Source organism: Peromyscus leucopus, chromosome 5 (genome assembly GCF_004664715.2).
Source record: "Peromyscus leucopus breed LL Stock chromosome 5, UCI_PerLeu_2.1, whole genome shotgun sequence".
Taxonomy (NCBI): Eukaryota; Metazoa; Chordata; class Mammalia; order Rodentia; family Cricetidae; genus Peromyscus; species Peromyscus leucopus.
In genome coordinates this window covers 34,047,956-34,066,740 of record NC_051067.1, presented here as the reverse complement: position 1 = coordinate 34,066,740, position 18,785 = coordinate 34,047,956, and the positions used below count along the sequence as shown (strand labels likewise).

Sequence of the window (18,785 nt, the reverse complement as noted above, 5' to 3'; positions counted from 1 at the left end):
CTCTCACCCACAGTGGAAGGGTTTACTGGCAATGGGTTACAGCTAAGCCAGCTGACCCAAACTGGTATCAGGTCTGAGTATACTTCAAACTGTTTTGACACTTAAATCAACAGTGTGGGAGCAGTCATCCACAGGCAGGTTCCTGCCCCAATCTATTGTTTGGAATTAACTGAAACTGATTACATCTCTCAAGACTGGACAACAGCCAAACCATGAGTGTCCTGAAGAAAATTTACCCCTAGCAAATTATGCTCAAAATTCTCTCTGGAACTCGGTATGAACCTCTAGGGCATTTTTAAAAATTTTTATTTATTCCTATATTAACAGGAGGGACAGATAAAGGCAGACACAATCTGAAGACTAGAATTCCCAGAGTGCTGCCAGAGAGAAGGCAATGTGCCCTGGGTCACCACCTTTTCATAGCTTAGTAGCTTTCCTACAACTTTCTGAGTCCATTACAAATACATAGATTTGCTCAGGGACCACAGGTGCAGAACAAACGTGTCTCATTATACGAGTTCTTTTTCTGTTGCTACAACAAAATACTAGAAGTTGACATATTAAGATGAGGTATATTTGGCTCATGGTTTTGGTGGCCGGAAGGTACAAACCACGTGACACTGGCATGCCAGGAAAGGACTTCTGGCTCCATCACATCATGATGTGAACCTGGCTTCCCACACAGGCACTTCTGGAAGACATTCCCAACCACCTCCATGTGACAGGCACTTGCACAGTGGCCTTTCAGATTCCTAGCCTACTCTTCTGTTATTTTTTTCTCTTACCTTAGGACTTTAAGACATCACCCAAATACCTATTATAATTAAGGATGGGTTTCCAGACATTTTCACCAAGACTTCAATGGGAATGAGTTCATTCAAAAAGTTACCACCAGTGCCTACAATGGTGGAGAGACAGATGCAGGAAAGCAACAGTGAACGAGGGGAGAGACACTGAAATGTGTGAAAGCTGGCACCACCGGAGCTAACTCAGGATGCTGGTGTAATCCTAGGGAGGGAAAGTGGCCTTTAGCCACTGAGCCATCTCCCTCTCCCACTAATTCCAATTATCCTACATAAAAGTTGTTGGGAGATAAATTTTGACTTTTCAGGACCTCAGCAACAAAGACGATGTCACCCCAGGAAGGACTCCAGAGGCTGCTTCAGGCTTTCACAGGCCTGCATGCATGCACACAGGCCACACATGCATAGGAACATGCACTCACTCACCCACATGCATGTGGATACATATAGACAGCAGAAAAAAAGAAACCCAAGTCAAAGGGAAAGAGGGAAGGAAAGAAGAAAGGAGAAAACAAGATGTGAAGAGTCAGGGAAGCTGGGCGGTGGTGGCGCACACCTTTAATCCCAGCACTCTGGAGGTAGAGCCAGGTGGATTTCTGTGAGTTCGAGGCCAGCCGGGTCTACAAAGAGAGATCCAGGACAGGCACCAAAATTATACAGAGAAACCCTGTTTAAAAAAAAAAAAAAAGAAAGAAAAAAGAAGAGTCAGGGAGAGCATGGGGGAATATGAGAATACATGAATGTATGAATTAATTTATCTGGCCTTCACTGATCTTGAATGGGAACACCTTCTAATTTTATATGCTCATGATCATGTTAACTACACTACCAAAACCATGCATCCTTAGTATTTTTTCCTTGACTTTTTTCTTTACTTTTCTTTTCTAGAGCACTGGTTCTCAACCTTCCTAATGCTGTGTCCCTTATGTTGTGTGACCCCCAACTATGAAATTATATTTGTTGCTACTTCATAACTGTCATTTTGCTATTGAGTGGTTGTTAATTATTAAGGAGCGCAATGTTATTCATTAAGTGGCGTGGTTTACCATGCGAGGAACAAGAAAAGCCACTATAAGAGTTTATTAAGGGAAGGGAATAGAATGGGTGTGCATAGGACTATGGAATGACCATGCAGGAAGAGGGGGGAGGAATAGGTGGAACCCACTTTTATAGATTTCCCTGCACATGGGCATATGGGCTTACATAGCTACACCATGCAGGTGCATAGATTATGTGATTATGCAGTTAATGGATTATATAGGATGTAAGGCCCTGGGATGACTAAGCATCTTGCCAATGCATGCACGGCCATCGGGGAGTGGCTAGGAATTCTAACAGTGGTGTCTCATTTCCTAAGACAATCAGTAAGATATATATGTTTTCCTGGAGGTTGAGACCCAGAAGTTGAGAACCACTGTTCTAGAGGAAAGAGAAAAAGAGTAAGAGGAAAGAAATGTTTCTATTACCTCAACTTTTTAGACTAATAAACAGGATCATTAGTATGGTGATGAGGGCTAAAATCTCAAAGGTTTTGAGATGGAGGAGGAGGTTCAGGAGTTCAAGACCACCCAAGGCTCCATTACAACTTGTCTCATAAAAACACAAACAAACCAATAAGAATTTAGGAAGTGGGTATTAAGTGCCCCCTCAGGACATAAAAAAGAGCTAATTGATAAAGAAGGTAGTCTGAGAAAGAAACAGTGCTGACTACATTAATACAGTGTTCTAAAAATGGAACAGGCTTAAAAATTAAATTGGGAGCAACTTTTAGGATTTTCTTCATATGGCCAGACAAAATTAGTAAAGTCAATGTTCCTACTGATGATTTACCATCTCCTGATGGCCTGTTGGCAAACATTCTGAGGGAGGACTTTGAGTGAGGAGGTCACCTGCTGTCTGCCACTGTAGAGATGATACATCCTATACATACCCAATTAACAGGAAATATTTCCATCATGATAATGCCCAGCAGGCAAGACAGTGTATTTAATCACCCACACCAGCAGCCTATGGGCCTCTATGACACTGAGGGGCTACCTACAGCTTCTGGCAAAATAGGATTTGCAGTTCATGGATCTAAGCCCATAGTATTTATGCTAGATGGCCTCCAGTCTATTTGTGAATGTGAAACAGAAGTCCTCTAGGAACTCTAAGTCTACACCCAACACCTGACACAACAGTGGGAAGATTATGACACAAATCTAATTACAAAACACACGTAGGATGCTTGCAGTACTGTAACAAATGGGCTCCTGTGGAAATAAATTGTCAGAAAACTAAGACAGAGAGGCCCTAGAAGAAAAGCAATAACTTAGCTAGGACAACAGAAACCAATTAATTAAAAGCAAGAAAGGAAAGAAAAACTATGTAACAATGAGTATGATAGAAGATGCTGCAAATATCACACAAGGTAGACCAGGCACAGCCTCCCTTGTCCACTAAGTCAATAAACTTACTCCATGTAAACCTATCATTGCCTTGAAATGACTGTAAAAGGAGGACCAGAGTAGTCACTTCCTACCTTTGCAAAGAAAAACAGGGCAACAATAAATAAAAAGTAACCACTAGAAACACAACTGTCCGATTTCAAGCCAGTAAGGGCTTATTCTGCTCTAACAGAGTGAACAAAACCAAAACCAGCCAACACCACTGTAGCTGCTCACAAGGGAGGAGCCACCTTGACATTATATACCCAACCATGGCACCCAGGCAGAAGGTTCTCTAGGCCTTCATGAAGGAGGCCGTGTGTGTGTGTGTGTGTGTGTGTGTGTGTGTGTGTGTGTGTGTGTGTGTGTTCCTACTGACTTAGCCCCCTGACTGCTGGCATCACAAACCTGTACCATTACACCTGCTTTTAGAGAGAAAGAATAACTATCATCAACAATATAAATATTATTGGTATGTATAAAACTAGGCATAATATTAAAAAAGAATGATTATAAATTCATTTCTTTTTAGGGGCAGCTATTAAAACCATTAAGTGAGGATGCTGAAAACTGTATACCCTGACAGAGAAATTCTTGGTGGCCCCTTCATAATTGATTCATTTCATCTAAAAATAGATGTATAGATGCCTGCAATAAATGCTGTACTTCCTGACTTCCTTTGTGCTTAGGCATGACCATGCTCTATTCAAATAAGACATATAAAGACTTACATATTAATACAACTTCACACACAGTGTCTTTTGCATGTTTTCTCTCTCTAGTGTTTGGAAATACAGACTTGAGGGTTAGCTTTGAATTAGTTACTATGAGCCTTGAGATAGAAAGTCCTGCTAATGATAGCTGAACATCAAAGCTACCTTGAGCCTTGGGACTTAAGGTCTATCCTGTAACCCTGGGGCTCTACGCACTCCCTCTGCCAAGCTCTGATCTTCATTGACACTCAATGATCAGACTCTACATTCTTTATTCTACTGCTTTTATTTTTCTCACTTGAAAACAAGTCAGACTGTAACTTTAACATGCATAAAAAATGGGCATGCACACGCCAGTGTGATCTAGCTAAAGCCTTTCCTTATACTGGTAGGATTAAGTACATCACAAACAAGATCAAACAAATACTTTTATCTAAAGAAAGTTTTTTAATATAAGATCTGTGACTTAGTGTTTTCCCCTAGACAGAAAACAAAACAACAACAATAAAAAATCAACGATTCATGTACTTCTTTATGGAATTAACAGACTTCAGTATAGCAAACCAAACGTTATGGCTATAGGCACTTGTATAATAACTATGAGGAATAAGATCAGCTCTTAGAACACAGTTTCATTCACATCTTGATGTTTTACTCTTAACATGCATCAGACATAAGACTGACATAGAACATAAGCATTTTCTTTTTTGAGTCAAGTTCTGGCTGTGTAGTCAGGCTAGCCTCAAATGGGTAAACTTCTTGCCTCAACTTCCCTAGTCCTGGGATAACAGATATGTGCTTCCACATTCTGCTTGGCTTTTAGGAGATGAATGTTAAATCTCAGTGCTTTTGCTTCCCAAATGTAAACACACTGGCTACTGATTCCCCTCCTACTTGCTCCTGACTGGGTAGCACACTGGGTTCCGAGCCCTGTACACATATCATATACACATACACACATGCATAGGGGTTACCTGCCCTGTGCACATCCCCCTTCATTGTTACCTGGCCTCTGAAGAAACACTGCCCCAGAGTAGACTATTTAGATGAAGCCTAGGGCTGTGCATTGAGAATGATGCTAAGCACAAAGCCAAGGAAGCAGAAGGCAGTAACTTGGAGCCCCCTGGCCTGGGTTTGCACAGGAGGCTGGGTGCCTACCGTTAGGAATTCAGGCTGGGACCAGCAAGGATTTGTGTCTCTTGTTCCCTGTACTTTGCTCCAGGAATAAGAAGTGCACAGGAGGAGAAACTGACTTAATTTAAAATTGTCACCACTTAGATTATGAAAGAAAACATTGCTACAAGATATGACAAACGTGGACGGGAGAGATGGCTCAGTAGTTAAGATCACATACCATTCTTCCAGCAAAACAGAGTACAGTTCCCAGCACCCACATCAAGTGGCTCATAACTGTCTTTAACTCTAGCTTCAGGGAATCCTGCATCTCTGTCTTCCAAGGGCACCTGCAGTCATATGCACATACTCATATTAAGACACACATACATACATATGATTAAAAAATAAAATAAAAAGATGTGATGACTGGTAGTGAGTCTTATTTGAAGATGTTCACATCTATACTTTATTAGGACAATCTACAGTTTCATTCACTGAACACACTGGTGTTGACAAAGATCTCATAGCTTCTTCTCATGGTCACATCCTTACACATGTTAGATCTTCTAATCCAATGTCCCTTAGCCTGGACTACCAGCAACAATATAAAGGAGGAGATGTTGACTACAAGAAGAGGTTCTATATGTCTAGGAGAAGGCTTGTGTCATTTTAAACACTGTTTAATTGCGCAGACGGTTTTTGATTACTAAACTGCCATTCCTAATTTCTTCTAATCTGGGCTCAGTTACAAGCTCTGTGACTGGTCATTTAACCTCCCTGTGCCTTCATGTCCTACTCTGTAAAATGGGGACAGTAATTTCTTCCTAGTATGTACCACTGTGGGAGCTCAATGAACTGATTCATAGATATTAGTGTCAGTAAATGCTACCCTTGTTCCCTTATGAAACTTCACAAATTAGGCCCCACTCACTATCCGTGTTTTTCTCAGTATTGTCTTCCAAGATCCTACCAGAATGGCCCTTTAAGCTCTTCTTCCAACATTCAAAGGCTTTTAAACCAAAAGTACACACTCTTCTACCCACAAAATAGTTCCAGGGGCTTAAGAATCACAGTCAAGTTGATCAAGGCAGTGGCTCCAGTTCTTGGTACCAATTTCTATTTTAGTTTCTTTTTTGTTGCTATGATAAAATACGTTGACAATCCAACTTGTGGGAGAAAGGGTCTATTCTGACTCACAGGTCATGGTGCATTCCATGTTGATCACACTCCACATGAGTCAGAAGACAGCACGAAGGCACGCTGCAGCTTAGCTCCTTTCTCTACTCAGAGTCCAGGTCACAGCCAGGAGCAGCCCCACCCAGTGTGTGGATCTTCCCACCGCAGTTAAAGAATCAAGATGCCCAGAGGCCCATGTGCCAGGAGATGCTAGATGAAATCAAGTTGATAACACTAACTGTCACAACAATCCAGCTCACCATTTCTACCTGTGTCTGTTACTGCTGTCATTGCTACAGCTAAATAGTTGACAGGAAGCAACAGCGGGAAGACAGGTTTATTAGGTCTCATAGCAGGCGAAGACATTACGGCAGGAATGTAATACTAATTACATATAATTAATATACATATACTTTATATATGCTGAGCCTTGGGCCTGATTAATGTTGTAGGTGACTCTTACAGCAATCTAGCTGATGATCAAGTTAACCAGGACACGACTCACATTCCCAAACCATTTGGCTAAGTATATTATCTTATACCATGTCTTAATTTCTTCTTTCCTTCCCTCCCTCCCTCCCTCCCTCCCTCGCGTGCGTGCGTGCGAGTGTGTGTGTGTGTGTGTGTGTGTGTGTGTGTGTGTGAGTGAATTGTATGTATGCAGGTTCACATGTGGAAGGATGATTTTCAAGAATTGGTTCTCTGCTTTGAATGGGTCTGGGGGCTATCTGGTTTGTGAGGCAGCCATTATCACACACTTGCTGGCCCAACCACGTCTTGAGATCAGATACCAAGGGGCTGTTTCACATCCATACATGCCTTTACCACCTCCAGTCTGGTAAAGTGAATACTGCACATTTTGTCTCCTCACTAGCTGCTGACCCCACATTGTGGTCTCCATTGCCAGACAACACACCACCCTAGTTAGAGCACAGGCTGAAAAATCACACACCTGGGTTTGCAAGAAGGTTCTGTTGTTAACTGCATGACCTTGGACAAATTACTCACTAGCTTTGTCCTTGAGGAATAAAACTGTTAATACACGCAAGGTTCTTGGCATACAAGTAAATGTTCAAAAAGCTTAACATTATCATGTTATCATTGTTATATTAATTTCATTTAATTAATGTTAGAACCAGAAGAAGAATCACTAGTTGAAAATGACAGTCTCACCCTATTATACATTAGTTTATTATTACGGATTTCAGGAAAACTTTTTAATCCACCCACTCCTCTAATATTCACTTGATACAACGTAGACTGAAACCATTTGTACTGTCCAAGTGACTAAGCTCTGGTGTAATCAGGAGACAATATGCAACTGGACTCCAAAAGCACTAACAAAGAAAAGACACTCATTACAGACTCCTAACTCAGAGATCTGGACTCAGACCTGTGTCTGAGGGGCACAGCACTGAGCAAGGAAAAATGTACCAAAGTTCAGAGGATGATAGCTTTTTGTTTTTGAGAGGATCACACACAATCATAAAGCCTAGAAAGTGGCAAGAATGGTGTGGCAATTTCTCTTAATCAGGTAGAAGGAACTGAGAAGCCAAATCAATAGACAATACACTCATTTTCAAACAAATGAATTGAACTTGGGGTGTTCACAACACTGTAAAGTATTAAAACACATGATAAAAAATTACCTAGCATGCAATTCTCTGATTGTGAATGGAGCACACACCGCAAAGAGCGTCAATGTATTTTTCTACCTGACACTTGTTCAAATGAAATATATTTACTTCTGTTAAAAATTCTGAACATAGCAACAGAAAGAAGTAAAGAGAACACCACTTTGTAAAGCAAAATGACAAAGATAAACTAGCGAACATGACACCAGGAACACCCAAGTAGTAGCCTAGTAAGTGACACCGGAAATGACATAATCCTGGGTAGCCAGTGAACACTTCTGAGGACATTGTTTCACAGGAGCTTATTCAGTGAACACCAACACATCTGGAAATGCAGCTGGAGAAAAATATAACTAACTAATCCTTGCTAAAAGGGATCTTTTATTTTTCTTTATTCAGATTATTTTATTCTGACACATATTGCTACTTGTATCTTTTTTCTCTTTCTGCTTACTTTCCCCCCCCTGTTTTTGAGATAGGGTCTCATTCTGTAGAACAGGCTGGACTTGGAATTGTGGCGATCCTCCTATCTCACCGTTCCAAGCACTGGAATTACAGGAATGAGTTACCATATCTAATTACCACTTAGACTCAAAGCCACTAGGAATAAAACTAGATGGACAAGGTGGAATAAAACACAATTTTAATACACTTCATCTTTTTGCCAGTGTGTTCTGGTAAATGGGCACATGGTAATTCTGACTAATGATAGGAAAGACAGATAATTCAGCATGTGGCTAGATTAGTATGATGCTTTCCTAGAGAGGCTGGGAATGAGGGGGAATCCAACTAACACCTTTTATAACAGACTTTAAAGTCAGGGAATCCTAAGAACAGTACATAACATAACAGTAGAAAGAAAGAAAGAAAGGAGAGAGAGAGAAAGAGAGAGAGAGAGAGAGAGAGAGAGAGAGAGAGAGAGAGAGAGAGAAGAAAGAAAGAAAGAAAGAAAGAAAGAAAGAAAGAAAGAAAGAAAGAAAGAAAGAAAGAAAGAAAAGGGAATGATTCAAATTTTATTTTTAAAATCTCAGGAATACATTAAGTAGTAAAATGTATGATGTACCTATTAAAAACATAAAAGCAGACTTTAAAATCACAGAACTGCATGTATTGCTTTGTACAACAGTTCTCTTCATGTTCCTCCAAAGCCCACCATGCATTTCAAGAAACCATCAATTCATTTAAATAAAAGCATCTGCTGGGCTAATAAATCTGAGTAGACTTCAAGTCATATGACTCTCTGCTTGTGGCCAGCTGTTTTAAATGAGCATATCAAGTCATTTAGTCTCTCTCTCTCTCTCTTTTTTTTGTGCAAAGGCTGCATGATTTAATAAATTCCCATATGCCTCAACATGTGCCAACCCTATCAGGTTATCTTCAATCCAGCTGCTGTTATGAAAATAGCTGCCAACTTTCAAATAACTGAAGAGAATAATGAATCAGCTACGAGTTGGCTCACAGGTAAACTTAGATTGCTCCCAGCTAAAACATGGAGCACTTTCAACTGTAAAAGAAAATTAATTAAAAAGAGTTCACCTCCACTCCACTGTGTGAGAAACAGGGCTCAATAAAGACTTTGAATTTGTGGCTTAAAAGCCTGCAGCTTCAAGTAAACTCCCTAAATCTGTGGTTTCCAACTTAATGCTATATGTGGTGGTAAATTTGGGAAACGCTTCATCCCTCATTCACAGCATGAAGATCTGTGAGCCTCACAATGTTGAAGGAAGAAAACAAGTGACTCCTATTTGTTAAAGATTCATTACAAAAGGCTCCAAAGATTTTAGGGAAAATAAGATTCATATATATAAGAAAGAACACACTTATGTAACATTATCTAACTGTGAGCTTCATTATGACAGGTTTACTTCTGTCCTTGCTGTATGAGGACAATGCTTACTCAATTTTAAAATCTCCTGTAGATGTAGAGTGGCTATCATCATACTTTATACTCCATAGTTGCAGCCATCAAAGCTGAAATTATGGATGCACATGTGTGAGGTAGAGTCCATTCTCCAGGCATCCTTAGTACCTAGATTCTCCAGGGACCTCTGGCATCTGTGATAATGAGAACACTAAAGGACCCTGTGAGAGCCCTTGGTTCAAAGATCTTGAGCTAGTCAAATACACCTTGGGAAACTACAGAAATGCCACAGAAAACTGAGACTACAAGGAAACAACTCAGAGTTTAGTCTATGAAAAATGGCAAGGGATGACTTTCTAACATCTTAATGTGACTCCCATTTGACTTTTATACATGGAGGCTGTTGAAAATGTTCAAGATGCAACACATTCAACAGGTCAATCTTCAGAGTACCACAAAAGGCTGGAATGTGCTGGGAAACTATTGCCCAGTTTAATTAGCACAAAGGACCGAATCAGCACTTACACAGCAGAGCAGAGGTGCTGAGTCCTCAGTCTCATTTCATCACAGTAACCCAACAAAGTTCTTGAATGGGATTCTGCTCTGTTCTACACAAGGGGATGCTTGTCTACACTGGTATGTAACATGCATGAAATGTGACACTCTTTGCTGCCACTTTATACATGAAAGGTAAGAAATTTCAAAGGAATAACAGTTTACTTGCTATTTGGAAAATGTCCAGTGTCATAGTGCTTGGAAGGAGTTTATTACATGAGACAAATTTACCTACAAAAGGAACCACAAACGCATGGAAAGGATGTGGCATATGGCATACACTTGGCATAAAAAATCCACAGGATTTAGCTTGGGCCAGTTGTACTCAAGATCCAAGAGTGTAGGAGATGGAAGAGATTTGCCAAGATTCTGTGTTATTTTAAAGGGTGCACAGACAATGCTAGAATTATACAATCCTATTTCTTCCTATTTCTGATTTGAATATTTGAACAATTAGTCCTATCTGTTTGAATGCACCCTAAATGTCTTTATTCTTGGTGATCAGAATAATCAAGATATGCCTAGAGGTGGAAAAAAAATTAAAAGACATGTTAAAGAAAGATGAGTAGAGGAAATAAGAGAAGATCTGTAATAGTGTATGCCATAAAAATTAGTGAGTAATTAAAGGTGGAAAAAATAATTGCTTACAATTTGTATAAAGCAATCATACCCATGTAGGACACTGACATGACGCAAGACCACATAATTATGAATAACAAATGGAACAGCAACAGTGGGGGTAAAACATAAATTACAGACAGTAGAGCAAACCAGAAATGTGCCAAGATAAATGACACCATCTCAGATGTGATGACGGTCCCCTAGAATGGAGGAGGGTCTGGGTGACCGTGGCCAGCACCTCTGTTTCCTGCCTTGTCTAATCATAGAATGCACTCCAGGTTTGGAAGGGAGATTTTGAAGAACATAATTATGGGCTGCAAGTGTTTTTCTGTGGAAACAAAATTATCATTCATGTCTGAGATTGTGTAAATATGCCTTAATTTTGGTCAACAGCAATTTGAATTGAAGAAAATAGAATCCTCCAGCCTCCCAGTAAACTGCAAGCACTCAAGTTAACTACAGGCATCGGTGTGTAAGAGCAAGGCAATTCCAGGTGCTGTGAAAATGCTAGTCAGGAGAAAATGATCCACTCTATAGTGACACACTTGGTCCCTTCTTCCATGTCAAAGTCAGTCCACAACTTCAAAAGGCCACATGAAAGGAGATTTCAAGGTTAGCGAAGGGAGGGCAGTGCTTAGGCAGCAGGTCAGGTATGAAAACAATCACAATTCCAACTGCCGTAGGAAGATGGGCACCCTTACACAAATCAACAGTGCTCTGTGCACACATGGAAGGGGACAGGAAAAACCACATCAAGGGCCTCAAGGCAACCGCAAGCTTCGAGGGTTTCCGGACTCTTGCCCTGTGCTGTGCACCGTAACTGCAAGGCTAGTAGTGTCCTGCTGCCACATAGTGCAGGAAGAAAAAGAGAAGGAAGGAAGGAAGGGAGGAAGGGAGGAAGGGAGGAAGGGAAGGAAGGGAGGAAGGGAGGGAGGAAGGGAAGGAAGGGAGGAAGGGAGGGAGGGAGGGAGGGAGGAAGGAAGGAAGGAAGGAAGGAAGGAAGGAAGGAAGGAAGAAAGAAAGAGAAAGAAAGAAAGAAAGAAAGAAAGAAAGAAAGAAAGAAAGAAAGAAAGAAAGAAAGAAAGAAAGAAAGAAAGAAAGAAAGAAAGTCATTTTCCAAAGTGCTAACAGACTTACTTGTCCTTGAGAAAATCCACAACTCTTTTGAAGTCGGCCACGCAGTATTCTCTCTTCATGTCCATGAGCACGCTGTCAGAGGCGGACTGCACTGGGATGTGGAGAAAAGCGTAGACTCTGGGGTGGTTGAGGATTTTCGCCATTTCCTGAGAGAGATGGTAGGGAAAACATTCATCATTTTACCAAATCTAAGAGAGCACTTTCCTTTAGATCAAAACATGTAAGTGCTGGCAAACAAATACTCAAAAATGGACTGATGACTGTGACTCTAAGGCAGCATCAGCAAACCTAATCTACACTCACATGGGGTGTTTGGAATGGCTTCTAGAGAGTTCCATGGGAGAATTGCTTAGTTGTTCACTGTGCTTTGCAATTATTGAAAAAAAAAAAGAGAGATATAAAATCAGATAAAGCCAGAAAAAAGATATTTTTGAGTGCTTCAAAATTAATCTGCATTCCTTCTTCCTCACAAAGTTTTCTATTCTCCTTAGCAGAAGAAACTTCAGTAGTTAACTGGCTGAGACCTCATGGTTTTGTCTACTTGAATACAGAAAGTTCCATACTTAATGAGGCTCAAAATGTACTTTTTCAATGCTGAAGATGAGAGAATCCAGAGTTCTCTTCTTTCCTTCCTTTTTTATTATTATTTTCTTGAATTTCAATTTAGTTACTGATAATGTGTTTTGAATATATACAGTGGTAAAGACACATGAGCAGACAATAAAGAAAGCCAGCTGACTTCTGGATATGTGAGGGAAAGAGGCAGTGTTCAAAAGACCAAAAAGAAGTGGAGAAGAAGGATGAGGAGAAAGAGATGAGGATAGGGGAATCATATATGCTACAAAATTTAAGAGAGAAACTATGAGGGCAACAAATTAAGCAAGCCTATTCTAAACCTCTTCTGAGGATACAAAATGGTGCCGGAAAGAGCGAAAATTCTACGTCATGGAATGTGCACAGTGGTGTCTCGCTCTCACAGTACGGACCAGCATAGTACACAGCACAGCAGCCTCTCACATCTCTCACCTTGTTTCATCCTAAGAAGAATGCTTTGAAGGACCTTATGGAGTCAAACAACCAGCTAACGCCGTGCTGTCACCCTGCAGGTACTCTCAAGTCAGTCACATACGCAGACCGGCCCTGCTCTTTGCTGCACCCTTTCCTTCCCGACTGGAAGACACACATTCTTGCCTAAGCATAAGTGAGGGGTAAACTCCAATGAGTGACCTTCTTAGTAGGAAGTTAGTAGTTACTCATAACTACCCTTCATCTGTGGGCCTCTCCTAAGAATTAGTAAGCATACACACCTGGCTCTGAATAGCCTACTAGGAGCTGAAGCTGAGTTTCTAATGAAGTAGCAAATTAACCAGATGCAGCACCATGGTTGGGAGTCTGTCTGAGGGAGCACAATTTACTTACTCTGAAGGAAAAATGTTGGCCTTCTGCTATGATTCCTACCTGTGGTGGTTTGAAAAGGAATGGCCCCATAGACTCATGTGCTTTAATGCTTGGCCAATGGGGAGTGGCACTACTAGGAGGTGTGGCCTTGTTGAAGGAAGTGTGTCACTGTGGGGTGGGGCTTTGAGGTTTCCTATGCTTAAGCTACTCCTAGTTCAGTTCAATTTCTGTTGTATTCAGGTCAAGATGTCGGACTCTCAGCTCCTTCTCCATCACCATGTCTACTTGAACACTGCTATGTTTCTAGCCATGAGCATAATGGACGAAACCTCTGAAACCATAAGCCAGCCCCAATTAAATGTTTTCCTTTATAAGAGTTACTGTGGTCATGGTTTCTCCTCACAGCAATAGAAACTCTAACTAAGACACTACTTTTTTGGTTTTTCCATATCAGAAGATCAACATATCCAAGGCTTCAGAGAAACACCTGTAAGAAGATCTGTTTTCTCAAGGAGCAGGACTCTAAGGTTTAGATGCACTTGGACACATCTGTGGTGCTGGGAAGTGGTATCTGAACATGCATGATGGTAGCAACATGTAGTTACTTTTGCAGTTACTGTAACTGAAGTTCCTCATCTGAGAAATGGGGATGGTGAGAACATCCTCTTCACAGAGTCACTGGGCAGTAAAATAATCCAGATATGCTCAAACAGTGAGCACACCACACATAAAACATGAACTACTTCCTAAAAAGATATTCCAGGATCATGGGAACATAGCATCATAAGATTAATGGAAAGTCAACATAAAGAGGAGAGCTTTAAAGTAAGTCAGCTGCTAGACTAGCAGTGAAGGGGAGATACTATGTATTGAGCTGTACACTGGGCTCTAAATGGTGTTCACCAGGACTGGGCAGAGAAAAACACACTTCTTGAAAGTGTGTGGGGTGGACACTGACTGTGAAGAGGGTACAGCTCTGGGCATGACTTAAACCTAGAAGAGAATGCCAGCTTACACATCAAAATAGTCATCAGAAGAGAGCAGTAGAAACATGGTGGCTTTTTTTTCTTCTTCTGTTCTCAAAAGTAGTTTTGCTGCTAGCAGGCACCCTCTGCTTGATACTACATGCTTCACAAATTTGGAATGTTCTATATCCTTCAACAAGGGTTCCTATGACACTAACAGTTCTTAGAGGCATTGAATCTAGAGTCGAGGGACTGGTGAGATGGTTCACCTGGTAAAGATGCTTGCTGCCAGGAATGACAGCCTCTGATCTGAATTCAATTCTTTCAGACTCATATTGTGGAAGGAGACAGATGACTCCCTGAAGTTCTCTGATCTATACACACACACACACACACACACACACACACACACACACACACACACACACAAACATACACAAATATGAATGTAAAAAATTCCAGAGTTAAATTAACCATAGCAACATACAGAGATATAATATATTATATATAATTATATATGTATACACACATTTTGCATTTGCAAATATCTGTTTTTTTATGGACACATAGTTAACAGTATATACTAATGGGATAGAGTGTGATGTTTTGAAGCATGCTTACATAATAATGAGATCAAAACAGAATGTATCTACATTTGATAGGAAGATAGACTTTTGATTCTTATTGAACCAATTTGGCAAAAGTGGGTCAACAAACATCATCTTTGCTTTAATTTTTAGAATGAGGGAAAAGTATATGTGAATACTTACAAAATCAAAACCTAGGACTTCAAAAGTTGTCCTATTGTGGAATCTATCTTTATAGGTTTCTAGAAGGGCTCAGATCTTAATATAAATCCCAATGTAAGGAATCGGCAGCCCATCCATTGTGCTGAGGTTCACCAGAGAAGTTTGTGGCCTACACATAGGGCCTAGGTTCAAAAAAAGAACTTTCAGCCCAATACACAGGGTTTAAATTTACTGAAGACAAAGGGAGAATATTGTTTTGGTGCAGTTCCATGTTGTAGCTGGGGGAGAGTCTGCATAGAGGGGCAGGAACATGAGGGCCATATTTATATACACACATATAGGGTATGTATATAAATGTCTTTTTGCCTTGAAGAGCTCGGGTAGCAAGCAGTATAACAATACTATTTCAACATAAGGTCATTTATAATTTAAGAGCTGATATGCCAAGGCTGATCACAATATATATGGCAACTATTTGACAGGCAGGGAGTGAAGAATGGCTAAGCAGATCAATAAGCCAGTGTTTTTATCCTATGCTGTTATATAGAGCTGTCTTCTTAGAAAATGAAATTACATGTTTATTATTTATTTCTGAACCCAAAAATATCAAGAAAAAGCAATAACCTGAATGCAAAAGGCTAAATTTGAAAGGGCAATCTGGTGAGCGCACACATTTTAAAACAACTATTATGTGTAATTTTTGTTGCACTGACGTCTGATCAGAGTCTGCCTGGTTTTGAGTATCTAGACAATCAGCTAAACAAAAGCAGTATGTAAGAGTATGTAAATAAGATACAAGCTGGAGAGACAGCTCAGCAGTTTAGAGTATATACCTCTTTACTACAGGCCCTAAGTTCAGTTCCTAGGTGGTGTAACTCCAGTTCCAGGGGATCTAACACCCTGTTCTGACCTCAGTGGGCAAGTGCACTCCTGTGCACATAACCCACACAGATACATCATTAAAAATAAAACAAATCTCAGCCAGGCAATGGTAGCACACGCCTTTAATCCCAGCACTCAGGAGGCAGAGGCAGGCAGATCTCTGTGAGTTCAAGGCCAGCCTGGTATACAGAGGAAGTTCCAGGACAGGTTCCAAAGTTATAGAAAAAAACCCTGTCTCGAAACACCCCTCCCCCAAACAAACAAACAAACAAATAAATAGAATAAAATAAATCTCTAAAGGAAGAAGTATAAAAGCCACATATGTATGAGAAAATGTGATGCTTATCTTTCTGGGTCTGCATTACCTCACTGAGTTATCTCACTTCCATCCATTTCCCTGCAATTCTAATAATTTCATTTTTCTTGTTTTTATTTCATTTTTCTTTACAGCTGAAAAAAATTCCATCGTGTATAGATGTCACATTTTTATTATCTATTCTGCAGCTGATAGGCATTTAGGCTGTTTTCATGACCTAACTATTGTGAGCAGAGCAAAAATAAACTTGTTTTACTATGATGATACATATACATAGGCCATTTTTATTATGAATACAATTCAATGTCATCAAGTATAGCCACAAAGATACACAACTGTCACATGTTGTTTATGTCCTAAAAGTTTCATCTTCCCAAATTAAAACTGCACACATTCAAGATCAATGCTACATTTCCTCCTGCCTGAGCGCTAGGAACCATCCTTCCCCTTTTGGTCTAGGACTGTGAGGACTCCAAGCAACTCGTATGCATGGAATCACACAGTCTATGATTGTTTCATCTCTGGCATATTTTATTCAACAGAATCTTCCATGGTCCTTTCTGATGTAGCAATTTACATCCTCGCTTTCTCTCTCTTTTAGATGGCTGATGGTTCTATTGCCTTGGGCAGAGGACATTATACAGATTCCAGGCACATAGTTCCCTGTCCTGAAATTATGCTACACATCTTCATCCCCAAAGGCTATAAACACCATCTTACTTCTCTATTTCACTGCTCTGTGATTTTTATATATCTCAATCAATAATCAAAATGTTTAAAAGGAATGTTGCACTTACAATACATTTGACCATATAAACGAGTGGGCAATACAATCCGTTTTCACGATACTTTCCAGAGAGTATTGCAACAATTACAAGAGAATATTCAAAAGAGCAGGGCCCCAGTGCTAGGTCATCCCATTCTGGTGTCACCTTCAACACTGGCAAAGTCAAGCATGCCCCTATAGAAGACAACCAAGACCATATTTCATCCATGGCTTCATTAATACCATCAGCACAGCATTGAGTCAATCAGCAGTGCCCACATTTCCTCTCAGCAAGAGAGCAATCAATCACCATAATAGCATCAGAAAGTGAATAAGGGAGTTTGAGCAGAGGAAATTCCTGGTCCTGGTGTCCCAAATGGAAAGGACTGCATATTGTGAACGGATTCTAATTTACACTTGAACTATAGCTTCATCAGAACAGGATGTTGGCTTTTAAACTACAAAGAGTTAACATTTTCAGAATTTAAGCTAAAATAGGTTGAAGAAAAATGCTTGTCTTAATTAGCTTCCAGAGAAATGTTTAAGGACCTAAGCACACCTTCATCTTCCTATATCTCAGTGTCAGGGCCAAGACCACACTTTACATTACAAAGATGAAAATACACATTTCCATACTGATGTCAAAATGCTAAAAGCTGAACACATACACACACACACACACAAACACACACACACACACACACACACACACACACTTATTTTCACCTGATATCATAAGTGTTTACCATATGTTCAAGTTATTTCTCTGCTCTCTTAAGAAATCAAAAGTGTGATGGTGGCAGAGAAGTGGGGTGGTAGATCTAGGAAAAGTTAGGAGGAGAAATGAGGGTGACTATGGTCAAAATCAATGGCATGAATGTATAAGCCTCAAAAAATAAAAATATTATATTAAAAACAGAAAAAGTAAGTTCTAGCATCCCAACTATGGCAATGGTTGCATGAATCGTTATGTATCTTAAAATTTATGGAGCCAAACACAAACCAAAACAGTCAATTTCACTTTATTAGTTTTAAAATAAAATAAAGATCCTAACAGGAAAAGGTGTTCTTATCTAAATACTCTATACAATGAGTAGATACCTCTAAGAAGGAATAATCCTTTTTTAATTTCCCTTTTTGCATTTTTGAAAAGATAGAGGCTACGAAACACACCATAAACAAATCAATAACTGATCAGTTTAATGAGTAAAGGGCAAGCCAGTTAAATTAAGCATTCAGCTGAGACAGCTCGCTTGGCTTCTATTAAACATGGCATAAATAATTAAGGAATCTAATGGAAAGGCTGATGCTAGAGATTTGTTTTAAAATATTTACATCATTTATCTCTTCTCTGATTATCCAGTTTGAAGCTTACCTTAGATAACATTTGTTTCACATTTTTAGGCAAAACACATTTTGGTCTAGTAATTTGCCTGCTTTAGTTACAAGTGACTTGCTATGGAAATGATACAGCTAAGCAGGTACTTACTCAACATCAGGGTATGTTCCAGGATTAGTCACGCAAAGCAGACAGTGACTTTCTCTGCATCAGAGATGTGAGAACACAGGCAGCTGCCTGGTTTGAGAATGGTGCGCGATTATGTCAGGTGCTCTACAGAAAAGTGCAAAGCACACCATTCACTCCCTCCAACACCTCAAAACAGAAG

The 18,785-nt window shown here is 40.0% G+C and overlaps 1 protein-coding gene across 1 annotated transcript in view; it reads right to left on the bottom strand.

Annotated features, from left to right (window-relative positions):
* Cdkal1 (CDK5 regulatory subunit associated protein 1 like 1) overlaps nt 1-18,785 on the bottom strand; it is a 571,051-nt gene that overhangs the window by 192,182 nt on the left and 360,084 nt on the right. The window contains 1 exon segment of the mRNA XM_037205851.1: nt 12,043-12,188. Within this exon segment, the coding sequence (XP_037061746.1) occupies nt 12,043-12,188 (146 nt within the window).